Genomic DNA, 25,706 nt, shown 5'->3' on the forward strand with positions numbered 1-25,706 from the left:
TCAAAAAAGGCAGATCTCGGAGATTGGTGGAGCGATTTAAAAGAAATTTTCTTTGCATACACACAGTAACCTAAAACCAAAAATTTGGTATCCAAGTTTTGGGAGGGGTGCCTAGGAGGGACGCCCTCTCCCAAAACTAGCCGAATAGACATATACACCGATTACGACAATATGGGACTCAAATGAAAGATATTTGAGAGTAGAAAACGAATATGGGATCAAATCGGGGGCCGTCCACATTCAAACACACCCAAATTCGGCATCAAATTAGGGGCCGTTCACCTTTAAAACACCTCCAAATTCGGCATCAAATTAGGGGCCGCATTTGCTGAGCATGGGGCCACCGTAGCGTAGAGGTTATATTATGTCCGAATATGACTCTGAATGCCTGGGTTCAAATCCTGGTAGGAACATCAGAAAAATTTTCAGCGGTGGTTATCCCCTCCTAATGGTGGCGACATTTGTGAGGTACTTTGCCATTTAGAAACTTTTCCCCAAAGCAGTGTCGCTCTGCGGCACGCCGTTCGAACTCGGGCATAAAAAGGAGGTCTCTTATCATAGAGTTTTAATTTGAATCGGCCAGCACTCATTGATTTGTGAGAAGTTTGCCCCAGTTCCTTAATGGAATGTTCATGGGCAAATTTGCATGACAATATGGGGCTCAAAAGAAATGTATTTGGGGGAAGAGTGCGAAGAGCAAACTTCTGGGGTCCACCCTTAAAACCCTTAAACCGAAAGGGAAACGTACTTTTAGTAGAGCACGAATTTGTTATCCATATTCAAGGGCATAATGTTTAAGGGCTTTTCCACCCCCAAATAAGACATATTTACAAACCATGGCAATATAGGACTCATATAAAAGGTTTAAGAAACTGAAATAATGGGCAAATCGGGCCCGTTTCAGCTAGATTTCTATAGAAACAAAATTTTGTAAAAAAAATCTATGAAAATAAGGGTTTTGACCATAAAATTAAAAAAAATCTTAAAATTATACCGAACGCCTGGGTTCGAATCCTGGCGAGAATATTCAAAAAAATTTTTCAGCGGTACTTTTCCCCACCTAATGCTGGCGACATTTGCGAGGTACTATGCCATGCATAGAACCATGCAAAAATTTCTCCCCAAAGAGGTGTCGCACTGCAGCACACCGTTCGGACCCGGCTTTAAAATGGAGGCAACTTATCATAGAACAGCACTCGTTGATATGTGAGAGGTTTTCCCCTGTTTCTTAATGGAATGTTCACGGGCAAATTTGCATTTTTAAAATTTTATATGTAAAGGGTGATTTTGTAACTATTATCTTTTCGACAACACTGGTTTAAACAGCTCACGCACGTTTAGTGTTTTGTTTCACTGTCAAACATCTTCGGTGTGGTCTATAATTTAACCATGAATCGCCTTACAAACGAACAACGCTTGCAAATTATTTAATTTTATTATCAAAATGGATGCTCAGTGAAGAATTTTCATCGCGCTGTCCTTCCATTGAGCGACGAAGCTCATTTTTGGCTCAATAGGAACGTAAATAAGCAGAATTGTCGATTTTGGCGTGAAGATCAGCCAGAAGCATTGCAAGAGCTACCAATGCATCCAGAAAAAGTGACAGTTTGGTTCGGTTTACGGGCTGGCGGCATCATTGGTCCGTACTTCTTCAAAGAGGAGGCGAATCGTAACGTAACTGTGATTTGTGAGCGCTATCGTGAGATGATATCCAACTTTATTTGCCCAAAATACAAGTGCTTGTCTTGCATGGCATATGGTTTCAATAAAACGGCGTCACATGCCACACAGCACGCACCATAGACTTATTGAGAGACGATTTCGGGGAACATTTTATTTCACGTTCGGAACCGGTCAATTGGCCGTCTAGATCGTGCGATTTAACGCCTTTAGACTGTTTTTGTGGGGCTATGGTAAAGCTCATGTCTATACAGAAAAGACCGCTTCAATTGACGCATTACAAGACAACATTGAAGCACTTATTCGTGAGATACCGGCCGAAATATTGGGAAGAGCATACTAAAATTGGACTAAGCGGATGGACCATTTGAGGCGCAGTCACGGTCAACATTTGCATGAAATAACCTTCAAATATTTATTTATATGGACCGTAATATCGATTCAAACAAAGATTTCATGCCTTTTTTCTGAATTTTATGTTTTTTTTTTTGAAAATTTTTCCTATAGCTCTTAAAAAAATCACCCTTTAAATACAAAATTTAAATTTTTAAAATTTTAAGATTGTATGGTTAGCTGCAGGGAAATTGTGTAGAGTTTGAGCTCGGCCGAAAAAGAAATCCACTATCATTGAGCAAAATCTTGATCAATAAAACGGGGTTTAGCTAAAACCGGGTTTCGAACTATTCGATAAATGATTTTTTTTAAGCCCGGTTTAAATTTTTGGGATTTTTAAGAAACCGGTTGTTTTATAAAGGTAACTCATTTTAAAAATTTCAAAAAATAAAACGTTGAAATGGAGTTAAAGTCGACCAGCATATACATTCTTTAGTTTTTGAGACACCGTTAATTTAGCACAGACAACGTCTAAAGACAACATTTTGTTAAAGTTTTTCTGAAGAAAAAAAAGTTTGCATCAAAATTTTCTGAGAAATTTTGAGTAAAGTTTTCTTTGAAGACAACATTTTAAATTTGTAAGGAAATTCAATTTTGACGAGTAAAAGTGTGGTAAGCTCGGCCGGGCCGAATCTTCGGAACCCACCACCATAGATTCTGCTAAAATATGGGAGCTATATCTGGTTATAGACCGATTTGGACCGTACTTCCCACAGTTGTTGGAAGTCGTAACAGAACACTACATGCAAAATTTCAGCCAAATCGGACAAATATTGCGGCTTGTAAGGGCTCCAGAAGTCAAATATAGAGGTCGGTTTATATGGGAGCTATATCAGGTTATAGACGGATTTGAACCGTACTAGACACAGTTATTGAAAGTCATAACAGAACACTACATGCAAAATTTCAGCCAAATCGGACAAAAATTGCGGCTTGTAAGGGCTCAAGAAGTCAAATATAGAGATCGGTTTGTATGGGAGCTATATCAGGTTATAGACGGATTTGAACCGTACTAGACACAGTTATTGAAAGTCATAACAGAACACTACATGCAAAATTTCAGCCAAATTGGACAAAAATTGCGGCTTGTAGAGGCTCAAAAATACAAATCGGGAGATCGGTTTATATGGGAGCTATATCAGATTATGGACCGTAGTTGACACAGTTGTTGGAAGTCATTACAGTATACTATGTGCAAAATTTCAGCCAAATCGGACAAAAATTGAGGCTTCCAAGGGCTCAAGAAGTCAAATCGGGAGATCGGTTTATATGGGAGCCATATCAGATTATACACCGAATTGGACCGTACTTGGCAGTTGTTGGAAGTTATAACGGAACACTATATGCAAAATTTCAGCCAAATTGGACTTGCGGCTTGCAGAGGTTCAAGAAGTCAAATCGGGAGATCGGTTTATATGGGATATATATCTATATCTGAACCGATAAGGCCCATATTCAATCCCTAATAACCTACAACAATATTAAGTATCTATGCAAAATTTCAAGCTGCTAGCTTTACGTGTTCGACAGCTATCGTGATTTCGACGTACGGATGGACCTACATGACTAGATCGACTCAGAACGTCGAGACGATCCAGAATCTGTAAACTTTATGGGGTCTCCGACGAATATTTCCAGGTGTTACAAACGGAATGACTAGATTAGTATACCCCCATCCTATAGTGGGTATAAAAATTTAAATTTACATAGACAATTTTTAAATCGAAAGGAATCGTTAAAATTTTGTTACAACAAAATTTCCATTAAATTTAAATCTTTTCTAAACACCAAAATTCGATTAAAATTTTTTTATAGACAAAATGTTGATGAAAATTTCTCTAAATACAGAACTTCGTTTTAGACATTTGCTCTTAAAGCATGTAACTAAGGAATTATTTCAGAAAGACACAATTTTAATGAATTATAAGGGATAATTATCGCAAAATATGGTTAGAAATAAATTATTAGTAAGAACCCGGTTATTTTTCACAAGATACCGATTCATCAAAAGCCCATTAAATTAAATTTTTTTAAAAACTGATTAATAAGTCAGCCCAAAAAAACCGAAAACCCGGTTTTCAAAAACCTAAAACCCGGTTTTCAAAAACCGAAAATCCGGTTTTCAAAAACCGAAAAACCGTTTTTCAAAAATCAAACTTGAAAAAAACTTTGGAGTGTATTAGATTTTACATAGAGGAACAGAATTACAAGCAAGGTTTTTCCTTGATTTCCATCTTCGTCTTCTTCAAAGATCCACCCTAATAAACAAATCGAGTATTTGTGTCATAACATTATTACTAAACTGACTCATTAAACTCTCGTATACATAACACTCGAAAAATTCAATGAACCAAGTAACTGATTTGGTTGCGGATGATCGATCGTAAGGGCGATCCGCCACTCTCCCCCAATTTAACTCATGCCATATTTTGCAATAGGATTTTTTTGCGATTAAATGGGTAGTTTGTTGTTTGTTGGTTTTATTATCACCTGTCTGAAATCAAAGCAAATCGAAAAGAACTTTCTATAAAAGTTGTAGAACCATTTTTTTTTATTTGGTTTTATTTTATTATATCACATGATGAGTACGGTGAATTGCACTCTAAACTGATGAACATTTCTTGTCTAGCGCCATAGCTCATTAGCAAGTGGGAATGTTTACTTTAAAAAGAAATGTTCACATGTTTAAATACCATTATCGTAAAGTTCCAGAATGTTTCGTTTTTGGATTGCAAGGTGTCATAAATTACGAATGGGTATTTAAATGTATGCATTATAATGACAAATGTGTATGAGAAAAAGAGATTATAAGTGTTTTAGTTGTCAGATTAACAAAAAAAAAAAAAAACAAGTAAAAAGCCATTAAGTTCGGCCGGGCCGTACTTTGCATACCCACCACCTCCAGAATATATGTAACCCGCTTTCATCACAATCTGGTGAAAATTGGATAACTTAAGCATCCAAATTCGGCACATACATTGAGTGGTCTAATAAATATAAGTCGCTGTTCAATTTTGTAGAATTAAATATTGCTCTTTTTGGCAGCTATATCTAAATATAGTCCGATCAGAACCGTACTTAGGTGGGGTGTTGGGAGGCCTTAACTTACTGTTTCAAATTTCAGCGAAATCGAGTAAAAAAAGAATCTTTTATGGGCTTCAGACCCCTTATCGGCAAATCGGTCTATGACAGATATATCTATATATAGTCCGATCAGAACAATATAAGGGTCCAATATTGGGAGGCCTAAAACTACTCATTGTTTCAAATTTCAGAGAAATCGGGTAATAAATAAAGCTTTTATGGGCTTCAGACCCCTTATCGGGAGATCGATCTATATGACAGCTATATCTAAATATAGTCCGATTTGAACCATATTTAGGTCAGATGTCAAGAGGCTTAAAATAACCTACTGTTTTAAATTTCAGCGAAATAGGGTAATAAATGAAGCTTTTATGGGCTTCAGGCCCTTTATCGTCAGATCGCTCTATATGGCAGCTACATCTAAATATAGACCGATTTAATCCATATTTAGATCAAAAGTGGGGAGGCTTAAAAGAACCTACTGTTTCAAATTACAGCGAAATCAGGTAATAAATGAAGCTTTTATTGGCTTCAGGTCCTTTATCGGAAGATCGGTCAATATGGCAGCTATATCTAAATATAGTCCGATCTGAACCATATTTAGGTCGGATGTCGGGAAGCCTTAAACTACTCACTATCTTAAATTTCAGTGAAATCGGATTAAAAATACAGCATTTATGGGCATTAGACCCTTTATCGACAGATCCGTCCATGTAGCAACTGTATCCAAATATGGTCCGATTTGGCCCAATCAAAAACTTAACCAGCGTGCATCAAAAAGACGTATCTGTGCCAAATTTCAGCTCAATATCTCAATTTTTGAAGGCTGTAGAGTGATTGCAACAGACGGACGGACAGACACACGGACATCGTTAAACCGTCTTAGAATTTTACAACGATCCGAAATATATATACATTGTAGGGTCGGAAATTGATATTTCGATGTGTTGCAAACGGAATGACTAAATGAATATACCCCCTTTCCTACGATGGTGGGTATAAAAAGGTTAAAATTTTGCATGCGCCAAATGAAAATTAAATGTTTGATTACATTTTAAGGTTAACAAACTCAAATTCAGGAAAAAATTACCACGATCATTTTTAATGCTTTGGCAAAGCTGTACTTTTAAGGGCGAAACCCTATCTCGTTATAATTTGGTACATAGATGTCATTTGATCCCAGTAACATAGAAATTGTATCACCCGTTCAATATCAATATGCCACCGTTAGATTAGCTCGGCGGTTTAGGGAGATTCATTTACTGTATTTGTATTGAGATGTCGTATATTGCTATGAGATGGGGCGGACCACACGGAAACCAACTAGTCTGTCATCTTCTATGCTGAAGACTTGGGCGAGGTTGCTAGGTACAGATCTAAGGAGAGGGATTTGTAAGGATAGATAAGAAGGGGCGAAAAAGTCCACTCTCGCCTTATACCCCTGCAAGAGAGCTATTGGCAATCGCTGAGTATTTACAGTAGGTTGGCTGTTTATTACAGTTGTCAGGCCTATATGATGCTATGGTCTGTTGGACGGCACTTTAAAAATCCGCCAACTGTTTAATACTTAGCCGAATTCAATGAATGGTTTTCCTATTCATCACAGCAGCTCTAAGGATTATGGCTAGACAAATTGTTGCCAACTCTCCCGTTAAGTAAAGGGAGCCTAAGTTGAAGCAATGGCTACGGACATTGTTAAGAGTATTTTTATAAAGGTTGACTTTTTAAGAGCTATTGAAAAGTTTTTCAAAAAAAAAAACATAAAATTGAGAAAATTTCGTGACATTTTTATTTGAATCGATAGTACGGTCCATATAATTTAATGTTTGAAGATTATTTCATGCAAATTTTGATCGTGACTGCGCCTCAAATCGTCCATCCGTTAGTCCAATTTTGGCATACTCTTTCCAACATTTCGGCCGGTATCTCACGAATAAATGCTTCAATGTTGTCTTCCAACGTGTCAATTGAAGCAGGCTTGTCTGTATAGACATGAGCTTTAACATAGCCCCACAAAAAATAGTCTAAATGCGTTAAATCGCATGGTCTAGACAGCCAATTGACCGGTCCCGAAATAAAATATTCACCGAACTTGCCTCTCAATAAGTCCATTGTTACTCGTGCTATGTGGCACCGTCTTGTTGAAACCACACGTCATGCAAGTCAAACTCTTGCATATTAGGCAAAACAAGTAAAAAGGCGTTAAGTTCGGCCGGGCCGAACTTTGGATACCCACCACCTCGGATATATATGTGAACCACCTTTCTTTAAAAACCGGTGCAAAATTCATACCTTTTGCCCCATAGCACCTATGTTCCGATTTGGAAGTCAAATCGGGAGATCGGTTTATATGGGAGCTATATCAGGTTATAGACCGATTGGAGCCGTACTTGGCATAGTTGTTGGAAGTTATAACAGAACAAACTGCAACTTTTGCCCATGAACATTCCACTAAGGAACAGGGGCAAACTTCTCACATATCAATGAGTGCAGTCCGATTCAAGTTTAACCTCAATGATAAGCGGCCTCCTTTTTATAGCCGAGTCCGAACGGCGTGCCGCAGTGCGACACCTCTTTGGAGAGAAGTTTTACATGGCATAGTACCTCACAAATGTTGCCAGCATTAGGAGGGGAAAACCACCTCTGAAAAATTTTTCTGATGGTGTCGCCAGGATTCGATCCCATGCGTTCAGCGTTATAGGCGGACATGCTAACCTCTGCGCTACGGTGGCCTTATAACAGAACAATACATGCAAAATTTCAGCCAAATCGGACAAAAATTGCGGCTTGTAAGGGCTCAAGAAGTAAAATCGGGAGATGGGTTTATATGGGAGCTATATATAAATCTGAATCAAGCGGCTAGCTTTACGCGTTCGACCTCTATCGTGATTTCGACAGACGGACGGACGTACATGGCTAGATCGACCCAGAGCGTCAAAAAGATCAACAATATATATATATTATGGGGTCTTACACGAATATTTCGAGGTGTTGCAAACGGAATGACTAGAGTAGTATACCCCCATCCTATGGTGGTGGTTATACAAATTAATTAGTGTGGTTCTGAACGAGATCCGTTGAAAGGAAAATCAATTTTTAAAAAAGCCATTTTATGGTGTAGCGAAGCGCACCGGGCCAGCTAGTCCAACATAAATGCAAATGTTGCCCATGAACATTTCACTAAGCAACAGGGGCAAACTTCTCACATATCAATGAGTGCAGTCCGATTCAACTTTAAGCTCCTTTTTAAAGCCGAGTCCGAATGGCGACCGCAGTACAACACCTCTTTGGAGAGAAGTTTTCACATGGCATAGTACTTCATAAATGTTTCCAGCATTAAGAGGGGATAACCACCGCTGAAAATTTTCTCTGATGGTCTTGACAGAATTCAAACCCAGGCGTTCAGCTTCATAGGCGGTCATACTAACCTCTGTGCTACGTTAGCCTTCTGAATAATCCAATATAACTCCCATATACACCCATACCGAGTGCATTGAACTTTGGTAGACACCGTTTTTACTTATGGGTTTTTCATATGGAATAACCCACAATTTTTTGGTGATATGTACTCGAATAGTATCCAGAGGAAATACCCACACCAAATCATTAAGAATTGCAAAAAACATGGCAATGAAAGTGCTAATTGAACTTGAATTGTTTTCACTTGTTTGTGTAAGACTTACTGACATAAATAATACATACATACTTAGATAGTACAGTGATATCATATCATCATATGTGCTTGCTATCAAAAGTACATAAGAGTGGGTAAGGAAATCTGTGCTCAAGAAGAAAAATTAAATATGAAAATAAGATGTGTACAACCAAAACCATAGAACAGGGGCATGGACAACAAGAACACTTTCTTTTGATGGTGATAGTTGCAAATTCAAATTTTTCTTATAGGTTGGATATATAGTAGCTGCCATATAAGGCGACTATTCGTTTTCATTTCTTAAGACCGATGAAGAGTTCTTTCTCAATCTTATATATAAAAATCAATTTGTGTTTGTTTGTAGGTTTGTTTGTTTGTTTGTATGTTTGTGTGTTCCTTATAGACTCAGAAACGGCTGAATCGATTTTCTTGAAATTTTCACAGATGGTGCATAATGACCCCGTGGTGAAAATAGGGTACTACTTTTTTCGATATCTAAAGGGGGGCGGACCCTCCCCCTTACCCTAATTTTCAGAAACGCCTGATCTCGTAGATGGGTGGTGCGATTTAAGCGAAATTTTGTGTGCTCTCATATAGTACCCTAAAAATAAAAATTTGGTATCCAAATTTCGGATGGGGTACCTAGGGGGGATGCCCCACCCTAAAACCTACCAAACATATATTTAGACCAATCACGACAATATGGGACTCAAATGAAAGGTATTTAAGATAAGAAAATGAATCTGATATCCAATTGTCGGACCAAGGGGGAACCACCCCAAGGCCAGAAACACCCTAAATGGGAAATATTTACTGACCATGGCAATATGGGACTCATATGAAAGGTATTTGCGAGTAGAATACGAATCTAATATCCAAATGTGGGACCAAGTGTTTGGGAGGCCGCCTTTTACCAAAAACATCCCCCAAAGGGGACAAATTTACGACCATAGCAATATGGGGCTCAAATGAAAGATCTTTGGGAGTAAAGCACGAATTTAATATCAATATTCGGGAAAAGTGTCTACGGGGCCACGCCACCCCCACAACACTACTCAAATAGTAAGTATTTTCTGACTATTGCAATATAAGGCTCAAATAAGAGGGTTTTTAAAGTGGAACACGAATCCGATATATATTTTCAAGGCCAACTCACTGAGTGGCCGCCCATCCCCCTAAACACCCCCCAAGCCGGTCATGTTTGCCGAATATGGAAATATGGGGCTCAAATAAAGGTATTTGGGAGTAGAATACGAATTTCGCATCCAAATGTAGGACCATGTATTAAGGGCATCACCTTTTCCCAAAACACCCCCAATGGGAAAAATTTTTCGACCATGCCAAGATGTGGCTCAAATGAAAGGTATTTGAGATTAGAAAATGAATTCGATAACCTATTTTGGGCCCATGTGTTTGGGGGACGTCTCATCCTGTAAACTCCTCTTAAGCCGATGGCAATATGGGGTTTAAATAAATGGTATTTGAGAGAAGAGCACGATGCTGATATTTTTTCTGGGCCAAGTATTTCCCCCGAAAACACCTCTAAATAAGACATTATGATAATATCGGGCTGAAATCAAGTATTTTAAGAATAGAGTACACCATATATCCTAACTTAAATTCGTAGACCAATAAAGATCATATGGGATTCAGATAAAGGCACTTATATTGTTAAACTGTTAGTCAAGTTAGCATGGTATTTCACTAAAAGCTTTTTAATTGTCGGAAATAAATATTCCAAAAAAACTTTTGTTCCATGTAAAGTAAAAGAAGGCGCAGCGAAGCGGGCCCGGGTCAGCTAGTAATACCATAAAAGGTAAACTTTTCAATCTATGTCAAATTTGTTTTATAATCTCCACCACAACACAACTTAATACCCATACATTAACACTCGAAAATGTGTGAATGCATTGCTCCATTCCTGATCTACGTCAAAAAGCCAAATTTGTTGTCAGGGGTTTTTTATGCAAGTAGTGTGTGTTCGTTATCAAATCCTTCAATCGACTGATGATAAGTTTGCCACAAAATTTTTTTTCAATTTGCCAGGTGTGGCATACGTGACATTTGAAAAACAAGAACATTTAATAACGAGTTTTTTTGCAAACTTGTGCTTTTCGTTTTGTCTCCATTTAGACAATTTGCACATTTGCTGAATTGGTGGATCATATATCAATTGATCTTTTGAGTTTTCATAACTTTTTTTGATTTATAGTTTAATTTGTGTTTTTTTTACTACTCAATGGGGTAAGGTGGGAATGACTAACGGGCAATTGTGCCAATGGCAGTTTGTTTGTTTATTTTATTCTCTCAGAAAATTTCTCGAAACTTTTTTTTGCTGGCACCATGTTCAGTTTTTTGACGTCATATTTTCAAATATTTTAGGCTTGAGGTGTATACAAAGTATATGCTTGAGCACATTATTTTTATCTATATACATATCCACACTTTGAAAATTAAATCGCTTCTAGGGCAATATGGTTCAGAAATTTTATAGACATTTTCAATAACAAAAAGTAAAGGGTGATTTTTTTTGAGGTTAGGATTTTCATGCATTAGTATTTGACAGATCACGTGGGATTTCAGACATGGTGTCAAAGAGAAAGATGCTCAGTATGCTTTGACATTTCATCATGAATAGACTTACTAACGAGCAACGCTTGCAAATCATTGAATTTTATTACCAAAATCAGTGTTCGGTTCGAAATGTGTTCAAATTTTGACAAATTTTGTTCAGCGATGAGGCTCATTTCTGGTTGAATGGCTACGTAAATAAGCAAAATTGCCGCATTTGGAGTGAAGAGCAACCAGAAGCCGTTCAAGAACTGCCCATGCATCCCGAAAAATGCACTGTTTGGTGTGGTTTGTACGCTGGTGGAATCATTGGACCGTATTTTTTCAAAGATGCTGTTGGACGCAACGTTACGGTGAATGAACACATTTCGAACCGAACACTGATTTTGGTAATAAAATTCAATGATTTGCAAGCGTTGCTCGTTAGTAAGTCTATTCATGATGAAATGTCAAAGCATACTGAGCATCTTTTCCTTTGACACCATGTCTGAAATCCCACGTGATCTGTCAAATACTAATGCATGAAAATCCTAACCTCAAAAAAATCACCCTATAAAAGCGTGCTAAGTTGGGCCAAGCCGAATCTTGGCAACCCACCACCATGGATTCTGCTAAAAATGTATACAAAGTAAATTTAGTTTAAGGGCATAACTATATTCTACATACCAAACTTCTGTAGAATAAAGGGGCTCAAGAATTCAAATTGGGAGATCGGTTTATATGGGAGCTATATCAGGTAACTAACCGATTTGGACCGAAATGGCCACAGTTGTTGAAAGTCATAACAAAGCATCACGTGCAAAATTTCGGCCAAATCGGACAATAACTGCGGCTTTTACGGGTCAAGGAGTCAAATCGGGATATCGGTTTATATGGGAGGTATATCAGGTTATAGACCGATTTGTAGCATTGTTGTTGACAGTCGTAACAGAACTCTAACTGCAAAATTGGAGCTAAATCGGACTAAAATTGCAGCTACCAGAGCCCCAAGAAGTCAAATCGAGCGATCGGTTTATATGGGAGCTATATCAGGTTATAGACCGATTTGGATCATACTTAACACAGTTGTTGGAAATCATAACAGAACACGTTGTGCAAAATTTCAGCCAAATCTTGAGCACCCTTCCAGGGGCTCAAGAAGTCAAATCGGGAGATCGGTTTATGGGAGCTATATCAGGTTATAGACCCATTTGGACCGTACATAATACAGTTGTTGGGAGTCATAACAGAACACTACATACAAAACTTCAGCCAGATCGGACAAAAATTGCGGCTTCCAGGGGCTCGGAGATCGGTTTATATGCGAGCTATATGGAGTTATGGACCGATTTGGGCCATAATTGACACAGTCCGAATGTTATATACCCTCCACCACGGATCGCATTTGTCAAGTTCTTTGTATGATTTTTTAAATATACATGAGCTATATCAAGTCATTGACAGATAGGGACCTTTTTTGTCATGACTGTTAGAAGTCGTAGAAAAACACAACCTCCAAGATTTCAGACGAATCGGGTAATAATTACGCCCTCCAGGGGCTCAGAAAGTCAAATTGGGAGATTGGTTTATATGGCAGCTATATCAGGTTACTCCAGAAGCCCAAGAAGTCTATATAGCTATATCAAAACATCGTTCAAACCAAATCAAATATAGGTAAAAATGTGTTAAGTTCGACCGGACTTAATCTTATATACCCTTCACCATGGATACCATTTGTCAAGTTCTGTGCATGGTATCTCTTTATAGGTAATCAAAGAATAATCGAACTACACCCTCTAGGGGCTCAAGAAGAATAATCGTGAGATCCGTTCATATGGGAGCTATATCAAGTTTTAAACCCATTCGGACCATAATTAACTAAACCTGTTGAATGTCATAGAAAACGTCATAGTACAAAATTTTAGCCAAATTGCATAATAGTTGTGCCCTCTAGAGGCCCAAGAAGAATAATCGGGTGATCGGTTTATATGGGAGTTTATCAGGTTTTGTACCGATTCGGACTAAGTCACTGTGCAAAATTTCAGCAATATCGGATAACAACTACGGTCTCTAGGGGCTCAAGAAGAATAATCGAATGTCGTGAGGGTCAGAAAAACTCAGTTTCAAATTTCAGAGAAATCGGGTAATACATAAAGCTTTTATGGGCTCCAGACCCTTTATGGTGGGATCGGTCTATATGGCAGCTATATCAAAATATAGTCCGACGTGAAGCATATTTAAGTCGGGTGTCAGGAGGCTAAAAATAACTCACTGTTTCAAATATTAGCGAAATCGGTTAAAAAATAAATCTTTTATGGGCGTCAGACCCTTTATCGGCAGATCGGTTTATATGACAGCTATAACTAAATATAGTCTGTTCTGTACCATATTTGGGTCGGATGTTGGGAGGCTTAAAACTGCGCACTATTCCAAATTTTAGCGAAATCGGATAAAAAATAAAGCTTTTATGGCCTTCAGACCCTTTATCGGGAGATCGGTCTATATGGCAGCTATATCTAAATATAGTCCGATCTGAACCATATTTAAGTCAGAGGTCGGGAGGCTTAAAATAACCCAGTTTTAAATTTCAGCGAAATCGGCTAATAAATAAATCTTTTATGGTCTTCAGACCTTTTATCGGGAGATCGGTCTATATGGCAGCTATGTCTAAATATGGACCGATCTAATGCATATTTGGGTCGGATGTTGAAACTGCGCACTATTCCAAAATTCAGCGAAATCGGATGAAAAATATGGGCATTAGACCCTTTATCGGAAAATCGGTCTATATAGCAGCTATATCCAAATATGGTCCGATTTGGTCCGTTCAAGAACATAACCAGCGTGCTTCAAAAAGACGTATCTGTGCCAAATTTCAGCTCAATATCTCAATTTTTGAATGCTCTAGAGTGATTACAACAGACGGACGGACAGACACACAGACATTGTTAAATCGTCTTAGAATTTTACGACGTTTCGAAATATATATACTTTGTGGGGTCGGAAATTGATATTTCAATGTGTTGCAAACGGAATGACTTAATGAATATACCCCCTATCCTTCGGTGGTGGGTATATAAAAATAAATAACAACAAACTCTGTAACACGAAAACGCTGCCATAAAAAGCCTCTCTTTTCCTCTCTCTCTCTCTGACTTTAAGTAATAACAGAGACTTTTGACTAACTTCTGCAGAATATAACAGTGTTGTATTCGTGCAAGTGTTATACATGTGCTTTATCACCATGTAACATGAAAGGGTTGCCAGATCTTAAAAAATGTTTAATATTAGTTTCAATATGGTAAAAAGCAAGGCTATGTTAATGTAAACTTACATGGAGCACATGGATAATGAAGCAAACACTTTAAACTCTCTTTCACAATAAATTCTCTCCCAGAATTCTCTATCATATGTGAGATAATTCCCAATTAATCCGTTATCGGTAAACAAAAATGCCAACAATGCCTGACAATCCTCAAGTCAATAACAATAACTGCATGGTCATTCCATCTTTAAGCTGAGATTTAATTCGAACAGAGCTGTGCTCCGTAGTAAAAGTGTTTCGCAAAAAAATTCTTCTTCTTTGCTTAAGGTAATTATCACATAAATTGAGGAAATATAAAAATAAATCTGAGCAGACAAAAAAAATTTTAGACTATGAGTAATGCATACCAAGCAGAAAAAAGGAAAATAGCAATTAAAAAAATTGTTAAAGAAGTAAAATGAAAATGGAAAATAATAATATATGAAGTATATTAATAAATTATTTTAGAATAAATTTTATTTTAATAACCATTTTCCCGTTTTGCGTTTTGTGTATAAAATATTTACAATGTTAGGGAAAACAATATTCTCTTTAAAAATTAATAAATATAGTTTATGATCCAAGTGGACAGAGAAATTGCGCCACATGTCATCATCATCATCATCATAATGGTTGGTCACCACCATATGTGTACAGACAATGCATATGGACTCAGAGACAAATGGGAAATTGTGCAGAAACCAAATAAAAGGAAGAACTCAAAAGTGAAATTGAAATGATTTGGTGTGTGAATTTAAACATGAATGCAATTGTTGTTGTTGGTTTTGTTCTGTGCTGATGGATTACTTTAATATCTAACGTCTGGCATTCTATCCGTCTGTCTGTCTTCCCATCAAAACGAATTGATTGTCCGTCTGCTTTGCTAGCCCCTCCTTTCTAGTGGTGGGAATCTTTGACTGGCTGGCTGACTGGTCTTGCCTCAATGCATTTCATTTCATTTTTAATTAATTCCTTTCTATGCAATTGTATCATTTTTTTGCCGTGTATACATTCCGTTTTTGTATGCGTGTGTGTGTGTTTTTTCGTGGATAAACAACCTACCAACAACTATGAGTATAGAAAATGGGGAGCTCATCGGTGAACCAGATACTGGCTGACTATAAATAATGTGACTTTTTGTAGGTGCAGCAAAAATGAGTTTACCAAGTAATTGGGAAAATGGAAAAAGAATGAATAAAAGGAGCGGAAAATTTTTGCAAATATTTTTAGGGAAAATTAAAAAAAAAACATTTGCAATAGAACCAGGATTTTAACAAGTCAAAAGGGATCAGGTTATGTCCTACACTATGGATCGTGATCGTTTAGCTGTATGGATGTAATTTTTTCTTAGGCAGGAAAGAAAAAAAGTGACTGGAGATCATAAAATAGGTTCATAAAGAAAATATTTTGTATACCGAAGTAATACCATAACTCAGCATGCAAAATTTCAGTCCAGTTAGATAATTAGTGGGCCTCCATTTTCATTTTTATACCCTCCAGCATAGGCTGGGGGTATACTGATTTCGTCATTCCGTTTGTAACACCTCAAAATAATCCTCTAAGACCCCATAAACTATATATATTTTTGATCGTCATGACATTTTTAATTGATCTAGCTATGTCCGCCCGTCCGCCAGTCTGTCGAAAGAACGCTAAAGCTAGGCGCTTGAAATTTTGCACAAATACTTCTTATCAGTGTAGGTCAGTTGGGAATGTAAATGGGCCACATCCGTCCATGTTTTGATATAGGTGCCATATAAATCGATCTTGCATCTTAACTTCTTTAGCCACTAGATGGCGCAATTCTCATCCAATTTGCATGAAGTGTTTTGTTATGACTTCCAACAACTGTGCTAAGTATGGTTCAAATCGGTCCATAACATGATACAGACACCAAAGAAACCAATCTGGGATCTTAACTGCTTAAGCCTCTATTTAAGCGATTTGGTTGAAATTTAGCATGAAGTGTTTTGTTATGACTTCCAACACCTGTTCCAAGTATGATTCTAATCAGTCCATAACCTGATACAGCTGCCATACAAACCGATCTGGAATATTGACTTCTTAAGCCTCTAAACGGCGCAATTTTTATCCGAATTGGCTGAAATTTTGTACAACAGCTTCTCCCATGATCTTCAATATACGTGTCAAATATGGTCTGCATCGATCTATAGAATGATGCAGTTCCCATTTAAACCGATATCCCGAGAATACTTCTTGAGCCCTATAGGGCACAAATCTTAATCGATTTGATTGTAATTTTGCGCAATGACTTCTACTATGGTCTTCCATTCATTTATGATTCGAATCGGACTATAACTTGATATAGCTCCAATACCATTACAATTCTTATCCATTATTCTTTGTTTGCCTAAAAATAGATACCGGTCACAGAACTTGACAAATGCGATCCATGGTGGAAGGTATACATGATTCGGCCCGACCGAACTTAGCACGCTCTTACTTGTTTCTGGTAACTTTGGATCAAAAGAACTACTCCGGTTTCATGGTTAAGAAGAATGAACCCAATTTCTTATACCCTGATATGTAGTGAAACGTATTATAGTAAGGATGTTTTGTCTGCACCGATCGAAACAATTGATAGTCAAAAGAGGCAAGATCGCAAGCGAGCCAGATCATCCCATTAACTGATTCTTAAATAATTTTTAATGGTTTTGCAACTTTTTGTTGAATAATCTGGTGGTTTTTCCTTGAGTGCTCTTTTCAAACAAATCAATTGGCACAGGTCCCAAGTGATAGCTTGAGTACACTTTCAATCAAGAAAGGGTAATTTTAGTACCATTACACTCATGTCAGGGTAATTTGAGTACCATAACCTTCATGTCCGGGTAGTTTTAGTATGATTTCCCTCATGTCGGGGTAGTTTTTGTACTGTTTTCCTCAAGAAAGGGTAGTTTAAGTACTCTTTCCCCAAATAAAGAGTGGTTTAAGAACCCTCTCTCCTAAGAAAAGGTAGTTTTAGTATCCTTTCTCCTAAGAAAGGGTAGTTTAAGTGCCCTTTCTCCTAAAAAAGTGTAGTTTTAGTACCCTTTCTCCGTAGAAAGGGTAGTTTTAGTACATTTTCTCCTAATAAAGGGTATCTTTAGTACCCTTTTTCTAAAAAAAGGAAAGTTTTAGTACCCTTTTTCTTAAGATAGGGTAGTTTTGGACCACTTCTCCTAAGAAAGTGTAGTTTTAGTACCCTTTATCCTAAGGAAGGGTAGTTTTAGTACAATTTCTCCCAAGAAAGGATAGTTTTAGTGCTCTTTCTCCAAAAAAAGAGTAGATTTAGAACCCTTTCTCCTAAGAAGGGGTAGTTTTAATTCCCTTTTTCCTAAGAAATTGTAGTTTTAGAACCCTTTTTCCTAAGAAAGGGTAGTTTTAGAACCCTTTCTTCTACGAAAAGGTAGTTTTAGTACCCTTTCTGCTACGAAAGGGTAGTTTTAGTACCCGTTCTCCTAAAAAAGGGTAGTTTTAGTACCATTTCTCCTATGAAAGGTTATTTTTAGTATCCTTTATCCTAAGGAACGTTTATTTTAGTACAATTTCTCTAATATCAGGCTAGTTTTAGTACCCTTTTCCTCAAGAAAGTGTAGTTTTAGTTAACTCTCTCTCAAGAAATTAGTACCCTTTATCTTAAAAAAGGGTAGTTTTATTACCCGTTATCTTAAGAAAGGGTAGTTTTAGTACCCTTTATCTTAAGAAAGTGTAGTTTAAGTACTCTTTCTCCTATGAAAGTGTAGTTTTAGTACCCTTTCTCCAAAGAAAGGGTAGATTTAGAAACCTTTCTCCCAAAAAAGGGCAGTTTTAGTAACCTTTCTTTAAAGAAAGGGAAGTTTCAGTACCCTTTCTCCTAAGAAAGGTGGATTTAGAACCCTTTTTCCTAAGAAAGCGTAGTTTTAGAACCCTTTTTCCTAAAAAAGGTTAGTTTTAGTACCCTTTCTCCTTAGAAATGGTAGTTTTAGTACCCTTCTCCTATGAAAGGGTATTTTTAGTACCCTTTCTCCTATGAAAGGGTAGTTTTAGTACCTTTTCTCCTAAGAAAGGTAGTTAAAGTGCCCTTTTCTTCAAAGAAAGGGAAGTTTTAGTACCCTTTTCTATTCAGAAAGGGTAGTAAAAATAGTACTAAAACTTAAGAAAGGGTAGTTTTAGTACCCTTTATCTTAATAAAGGGAAATTTTAGTACACTTTATCTTAATAAAGCGTAGGTTTAGTACCCTTTCTTTTAAGAAAGGATAGTTTTAGTACCTCTCTTAAAAAAGGGTAGTTTTATACCTTTTTCCCTTAAAAAGGCATAGCTTTAGTACTCTTTCCCACAAGAAAGAAAAGTCTGAGTATCCTTTCTCTTATCAAAGGCTAGTGTTAGTACCTTCCCCCAACAAAGGGTAGTTTTAATACCTTTTCCCCCAACAAGGGTAGTTTTGATGCCTTTTCTCTTAATTAGGATAGTTTAGGTACCCTTTCCCTCAATAGAGAGTAGATAAGGACCCCTTCCCTCAAGCCAGAGTGGATAACAACCCTTTCCCTCAAGAAAGTGTAGTATTAGTATAATTTCTCCCTCAACAAAAGGTAGATTTAGGCCCTTTTCCTCAACAAAGAGTACTTTAAGGATCTTTTCCCTCAGCAAGTTTCAGTCTTTATCCCTCAACAAACAGTGGTTTCAGTCATTGTCCCTCAATAAAGGGTAGTTTAGCTACCCTTTCCCTCAACAAAGGGTAGTTTAATTGCCTTTTCCTTAAACAAAGGGAGGTTTAATTACCTTTTCACTCAACAAAGGGAAGTTTTGATAACTTTTCCCTTAACAAAGGGAAGTTTTGGAAACTTTTCCCTCAACAAAGAGTAGTTTTGGTACCTTTTCCTTTAACAAAGGGTAGTTTTAGGGCCTTTTCCCTCAATAAAGGGTAGTTTCGTTACCTTTCCCTCAACAAAGGGTAGTGTTAGTATATTTTCCCTCATCACAAGGTATACAAATTTGATCGAAATATTTCTTAGAAATATTTCTCCAAATTCCGACAAAATCTGGCTAGCAGAAACGAAACTTTGGTTTTTGAGATAATTTTGTCAAAATTGTATTATTATGTAAAATTTCTTCGCAATATTGTCAATCCAAAACTCTGTCTTTCGATTCATGGTTACGAGGCAAGTCCTGGCAAGCTCAAATATTATTACCATATTTTATTATTCCTTTTTTATCTATAAGTTGTCTATTCTTACAATTTGAATTGTTTGTTTGAATTTGCCTTATTTTTTATTTATTGTATTTTTAATTTTGTTTTTTGTTTTGTTTTCTGTTTTAATTTTTCGTTATAGCAAACGTTTTAGTTGGTCCTTCTTTGATATTTTTTATACCAGTAATAAGACTGTTCAAACAAACAAGGCCTTAGATAATAAACCCGCCAATAATTCGACATCGACACAAAAGCCGACTGAACCCAGCAGTTCCCGAACACCACAACCTTCAGCACCTTCCAAACCTGCAGAAGTTAAGCCGGCTCCAGCTCCACCAGCACCTACTAAACCTGCTCCAGCAGTTCCAGCTCCAAAGCCAGCAGAAGTTAAACCAGCTCCAGCACCCGCACCTGCACCTGCTCCAGCTCCAAAACCCGCTGAAGTTAAACCAACTCCAGCACCTGCTTCTAAACCAGCAGAAGTAAAACCAGCTCCAGCTCCAGCACCTGCTCCAGCTCCAGCTCCTCCAAAACCTGCTTCAGTATCACCTCCTAAAACCTCTTCGCCCGCACAATTCGATACTCCATTAGCTCCTCTTAAAACAGCCGACAAAATGCCTGTTCCAATTGCTGTACCCAATCGTTCGGCTCAAGCCGAAAATGGCACCAATGGCACCATGCAAGATGCCCTTGACAAGAAACTACAAGAGGCCTCAGCGCTCAAGGAGAATGGCGAGAACATTAGAAATAATCTGAAAACTGCCACTTCGGACTTCCTAAGTGGCGAGGCTATGACCACATCGCCCATGAAAATGAGAAAAATGGCAGAAGGGTAAGTCAGAGTACAATACATTTTCTTTTTGTGTCCATTTTTAGTACACTCCACCCAGCTTTTTAATTTGATTTTGATTTGATTTGATTGCAATTTAATTTGGAATATATGATTTTATTTTGCATTATTTAGTTTGCAACGCCTTCGGATTGTAATTTGCTCCTTATAATAGATGAAAAGTTGAAATGGAAGTTTTCAAACACAAAATTTGCTTAAGAATCACAATTAAGTAGTTGAGTGCACCAGAAAAATCAAAGAAATCATGAAAATCAATTTAGTATCCATTGTCTTGGGGAAGGGTAGTTTGAGAACCTCTTTTCTTGGGGACGGGAAGTTTTATTACCCTTTCTCTTGCGGAAGGGTAGTTTTAGTACCCTTACTCTTGGAGAAGGGTAGTTTTAGTACGCTCACTCTTGGTAAAGGGTAGTTTTAGTTTAAGTACCCCTTCTCTTGGGGAAATGTAATTTTAGTACTCTTACTCTTGAGGAAGAAAGTGTAGTGTAGTCTTTTGGAAAGTGTAGTTTTAGCCCTCTTTTTTGAAAAAGGTTAGTTTAAGTACTCTTTCCCTTGGGGAAGCTTAGTTTTAGTACTTTTTCTGTTGGGGAAGGTTAGTTGAAGTACTCTTTCCCTTGGGAAAGGGATGTTTTAATACCCTTTCCATTGGGGAATGGTACTTTTAGTATCCTTTACCTTGGGGAAGGGTAGTTTTAGAACCCTTTCTCTTGGGGAAGGGTAGCTTTAGTTCCCTTTCCCTTTGGGAAGGGTAGTTTTAGTATCCTTTCCCTTGGGAAAGGTTAGTTTAAGTACCCTTTCCTATTTGGAAGGGTAGCTTTAGTACCCTTTCCTTGGGGAATGGTAGTTTTAGAACCCTTTCATTTGGGGAAAGGTAGCTTAAGTACCCTTTCCCTTTGGGAAGGGTAGTTTTAGTACCTTTTCCTATGGGGAAGGGTAGTTTTATTACCCTTTTTCTTGGGGAAGGGTAGTTTTAGTACCGTTTCCCTTGGGGAAAGGTAGTTTAAGCACCCTTTCCCTTGGGGAAGGATAGTTTTAGTACCCCTTCCTTTGGAGAAGGGTAGTTTGGGTACCCTTTCTCTAGGGAAAGGGTAATTAGAGTACCCTTTCCATTGGGGAAGGGTAGTTTTAGTACCCCTACCCTTAGGAAAAGGTAGTTTTAGTACCATTTCTCTTGGGGAAGGGTAGCTTTAATACCCTTTCACTTGGGGAAGGGTAGTTTTAGTACCCCTTTTCTTGGGGAAGGGTAGATTTAGTTCCTTTCCCTTGGGGAAGGGTAGTTTGAATACACTTTCCATTGGCGAAGGGTAGTTTTAGTACCCCTTCCCATGGGGAAGGGTAGATTTAGTTCCTTTCCCTTGGGGAAGGGTAGTTTTAATACCCTTTCCATTGGGGAAGGGTAGTTTTAATACCGTTTCTCTTGGGGAAAGGTAGTTTTATTCCGCTTTTCTTTTGGGGAAGTGTAGTTTTAGTACCCTTTCCCTTGGGGAAGGTTAATTTTAGTACCCTTGAGAAAAGGTAGTTTTAGAACCCTTTCCCTTGGGGAAAGGTATTTTTAGTACCCTTTCCCTTGGTAGTTTTAGTACCCTTTCCCAAGGACCTAAGATTTAGTACCTTTACAACACAACCAATATGATAAAACCGACGGAAATTTTAGAATACATTTAAATGATCCAGTTTTATGCAAACCGTTCCTCAACTAAGATTTACAGAACCCTTGATAGATGGATGAACACTTTAAACAAATCTACCAGAATTTATTTTTGTGAAATGCTTTCCGCTGCATTTCTTTTTCGCAATATTAAGTGTCGCAAATTATTTTCTTCTTTTTTGCTATTTTTTCACTTCAAAGCTCGTGTCACTGAATAGGCCAATTAACTTTTGTATGGCGTAGGTTGATGCCGGTTGTGATCTATCTATCTGAGGTAGCATTTCCTCCCATGGCGTAATTCTTTTTTTTTTCATACCTCATGCCAAGAAAAATTAAGAAAAAAAAATAAATCAGCAAAAAATATTCTTTTTTTGTACAGGAAAAAATGTCTAAAAACTATTCATGCCCAGTAGTTAAGAGAAAGCAAGGGGAGGTAAAGATGTTGGTATTGTTGGCAGACAGTTGGGGTGGAGGTGATGAGATTTCTAATAATTTCTAGTATATAAACCCCACCTTCTTTTGTTTTAAAATAGTGTCCCCAAGACTGACTAAAATACATATTTACGCATCGCCATGTTGCATAAACACATCTCCTTGAGTTTGTGCAACGTGCGTGGCATGACAACCATGTTTTTAGAATTCTTCTTTTTGGGTTTGGGGTGCAACGACCTCTCTTTCACTGATGAAAAATGTGTATGCTTCTAAAATTACTTTTGGGGATTTTAAGTTGTGACTTTTGAGTTTTTGTTTTTTTTTTTAATGAAAAGTATCTACCAGCGAAAGAGACCACTGCATGTAGGCGACTTTTGCGACAAGCCGCAATTGACTTTATCAACATAAAAATTTTAATTTTTGCCTCATGTGTTTGTATTCGCGAAAATTGTCCGCCCCTATAAATCTTATTTCCTGGCTGTACGTACGATGAAGTGCGAAAATCTAAAATTAAGTTTTGCACACTTTCTAGTGAATGGAGGCAATGTAGACACTTTTCTTAAAATGACAAAAATGGCTCCATCCAAGCTGTCGGAAATATGTGCTACCTACAGTGGCTATAAGCAAAGTAAATTTGAAATTTTAAAGTAAAACTAAAAGTAAATGTCTTCAAAAATATAGTTTCTGAAGACTAAATACGTCAAGGGAGAACATGTGGTCGATAAAATAGTTAAATTTGATGCATTATCGCTATATTTCTATGTTTTACCACTCGTTAGATCCTTATCTATTTATTTATTTACTTATAGTGTACTAAATTTAGTACTAAAAATTCATTGCTCACTCGAGGTACATACTTTTAGACTAACCGATAAAGACAATAGTTACCAATATATACCAAGTTTTGTAGTATTACCAGCTTATAGCACTTTTTTTATTATATTTCAAACTAGCCGAACCAGGCCCGCTCCGCAACACCTTCTTGACGCCCTTATATACTTTATTTGGGTCCTATATTCCAATGGTCGATGTATAAGTCCTTTTTTGGTAGAGTTTCAGGATAGGGACATTTCGCCCCGAATGTGGATATCGAATTCGTATCAATGAAGCGCAGAGGTAAGCAAGTCCGCCAATGATGCTAAACGCGTGAATTCAAATCCTGGCGACAACATTGGAAAAATTTTATGTGGTGGCTAGCCCCTCCTTATGTTGGCGACATTAGTTAGGTACTACGCCATACATAGAAGTTATGTTAAAAGCAGGACCTTTCTCATTGAACTTAAACTTGAATCGGACAGAACTCATTGATATGTGAGAAGTTGGCCGCTGTTCTTTAATGAAATGTTTATGGGCAAATGTTTGCCTTACTCTCTTATACCTTTCTAGGGACTCCTTTTTGAAGTGGGTAAAAAATACGTCCGGTTTGGGGTGTATTTTGGAAGTGAGGTGACTACCAAGGCACTAGGCCCTTAAAGTAAATATAAGCTTCGTGCTATACTCTCAAATTACATATTGCCATAGTCGGTAAAAAAATCCTGTTTCATTTCTGCCGTATATATTGTCGTGATTGGTTTATATATCAATTTGACGGGGAGTGATTTTTGAAGATGAGATGGTACCTCAGACATTTCACCCAAATATGCATGTCAAATTCGTGCTCATTTCCCAAATACCTTTCATTTAAGCCCACAATTGCCAAGATCGATAAATATGTACGGATTGGAGGGCATTTTGGGGCTGCGTTTGCCACTCCGCCACTTTGCCCTAAAAATAGTTATCAAATTCGTTCTTTACTCCCAAAAACCTTCTATTTGGGCTACATATTGATTTGTTCGGGAATAAGAGCTTTGGGGCTTAGGTTAGGTTATTTGAAGTGTTTTAAGGAGGTTAAGCGCCACCTAAATACCCTTAACAAAAATTTTGATGTTATTTTCTTAATCTACTCCCAAATAGCTTATATGCCCATTTGGGTTTTTTTTGGGTGGGGACACCTTCTATTACATGGACTTAATTTTTTTGCCATATTCGTAATCTACTCCCGGATACCTTTCATTTGAGTTCCATATTGACATGAACGTCCAACATGTTTGTTTGGGGAAGTTTTGGGGTTGGGGCGGCCCGCTGGATACTTCGACTCAAATTCGAATACCATTTTCGTATTATACTCTTCAATACCTTTCATATGATGCCCATATTGTTCCGATCGATCCTCTTTTGATTTTGGGTGGTGTTTTTGGGCTTAGGGGAGGGTGCGTCCCCCTTCCAATTATATAGCCTACGTTTCCTTCCAGACCAACCTATACAATCCGTGAAAATTACGAGAAAATCGGTTCTCCTTTTTTTGAGTTTATACGGAACATACAAATAAACCGAGTTCGAGAAGGAGTAAAGCTAGAAATTTTGTACAAATACTTCTTATTAGTGTAGGTCGGTTGGTATTGTAAATGGACCGATCCATGTTGTGATATAGCTGCCATATAAACCTTGGGTCTTGACTTCTTGAGCCTCTAGAGTGCGCAATTCTTATCCGATTGGAATGAAATTTTGCACGACGTGTTTTTGTTATAATATCCAACAATTGTGCCAAGTATGGTTCAAATCGGTCCATAACCTGATATAGCTGCCATATAAACCGATTTTGGGTCTTGACTTCTTGAGCCTCTAGAGTGCGCAATTCTTATCCGATTGGAATGAAATTTTGTACGACGGATTCTCTCATGACCATCAACATACGTGTTTATTTTGGTCTGAATCGGTCTATAGCCCGATAAAGCTCCCATATAAATCTATCTCTCTATTTTACTTCTTGAGCCTCCAAAGGGAGCAATTCTTATTCGAATTGGCTGACATTTTACACACGTCTCCACCATATAATTTAATTGTGGTCCAAAACGGACCATATCTTGATATCGCTCTAATAGCAGAGCAAATCTTTTCTTACATCC

At 37.6% G+C, this 25,706-nt stretch overlaps 1 protein-coding gene across 1 annotated transcript in view; it reads left to right on the forward strand.

Annotated features, from left to right (window-relative positions):
• The window catches only part of LOC106084674 (arginine kinase 1), a 120,512-nt gene that overhangs the window by 33,664 nt on the left and 61,142 nt on the right, over positions 1–25,706 (forward strand). Inside the window, exon 4 of the mRNA XM_013248543.2 lies at positions 19,977–20,666. Within this exon, the coding sequence (XP_013103997.2) occupies positions 19,977–20,666 (690 nt within the window). The remainder of the gene's footprint in view (positions 1–19,976; positions 20,667–25,706) is intronic.

The sequence above is a fragment of the Stomoxys calcitrans genome, chromosome 1 (assembly GCF_963082655.1).
Source record: "Stomoxys calcitrans chromosome 1, idStoCalc2.1, whole genome shotgun sequence".
Classification (NCBI taxonomy): domain Eukaryota; kingdom Metazoa; phylum Arthropoda; class Insecta; order Diptera; family Muscidae; genus Stomoxys; species Stomoxys calcitrans.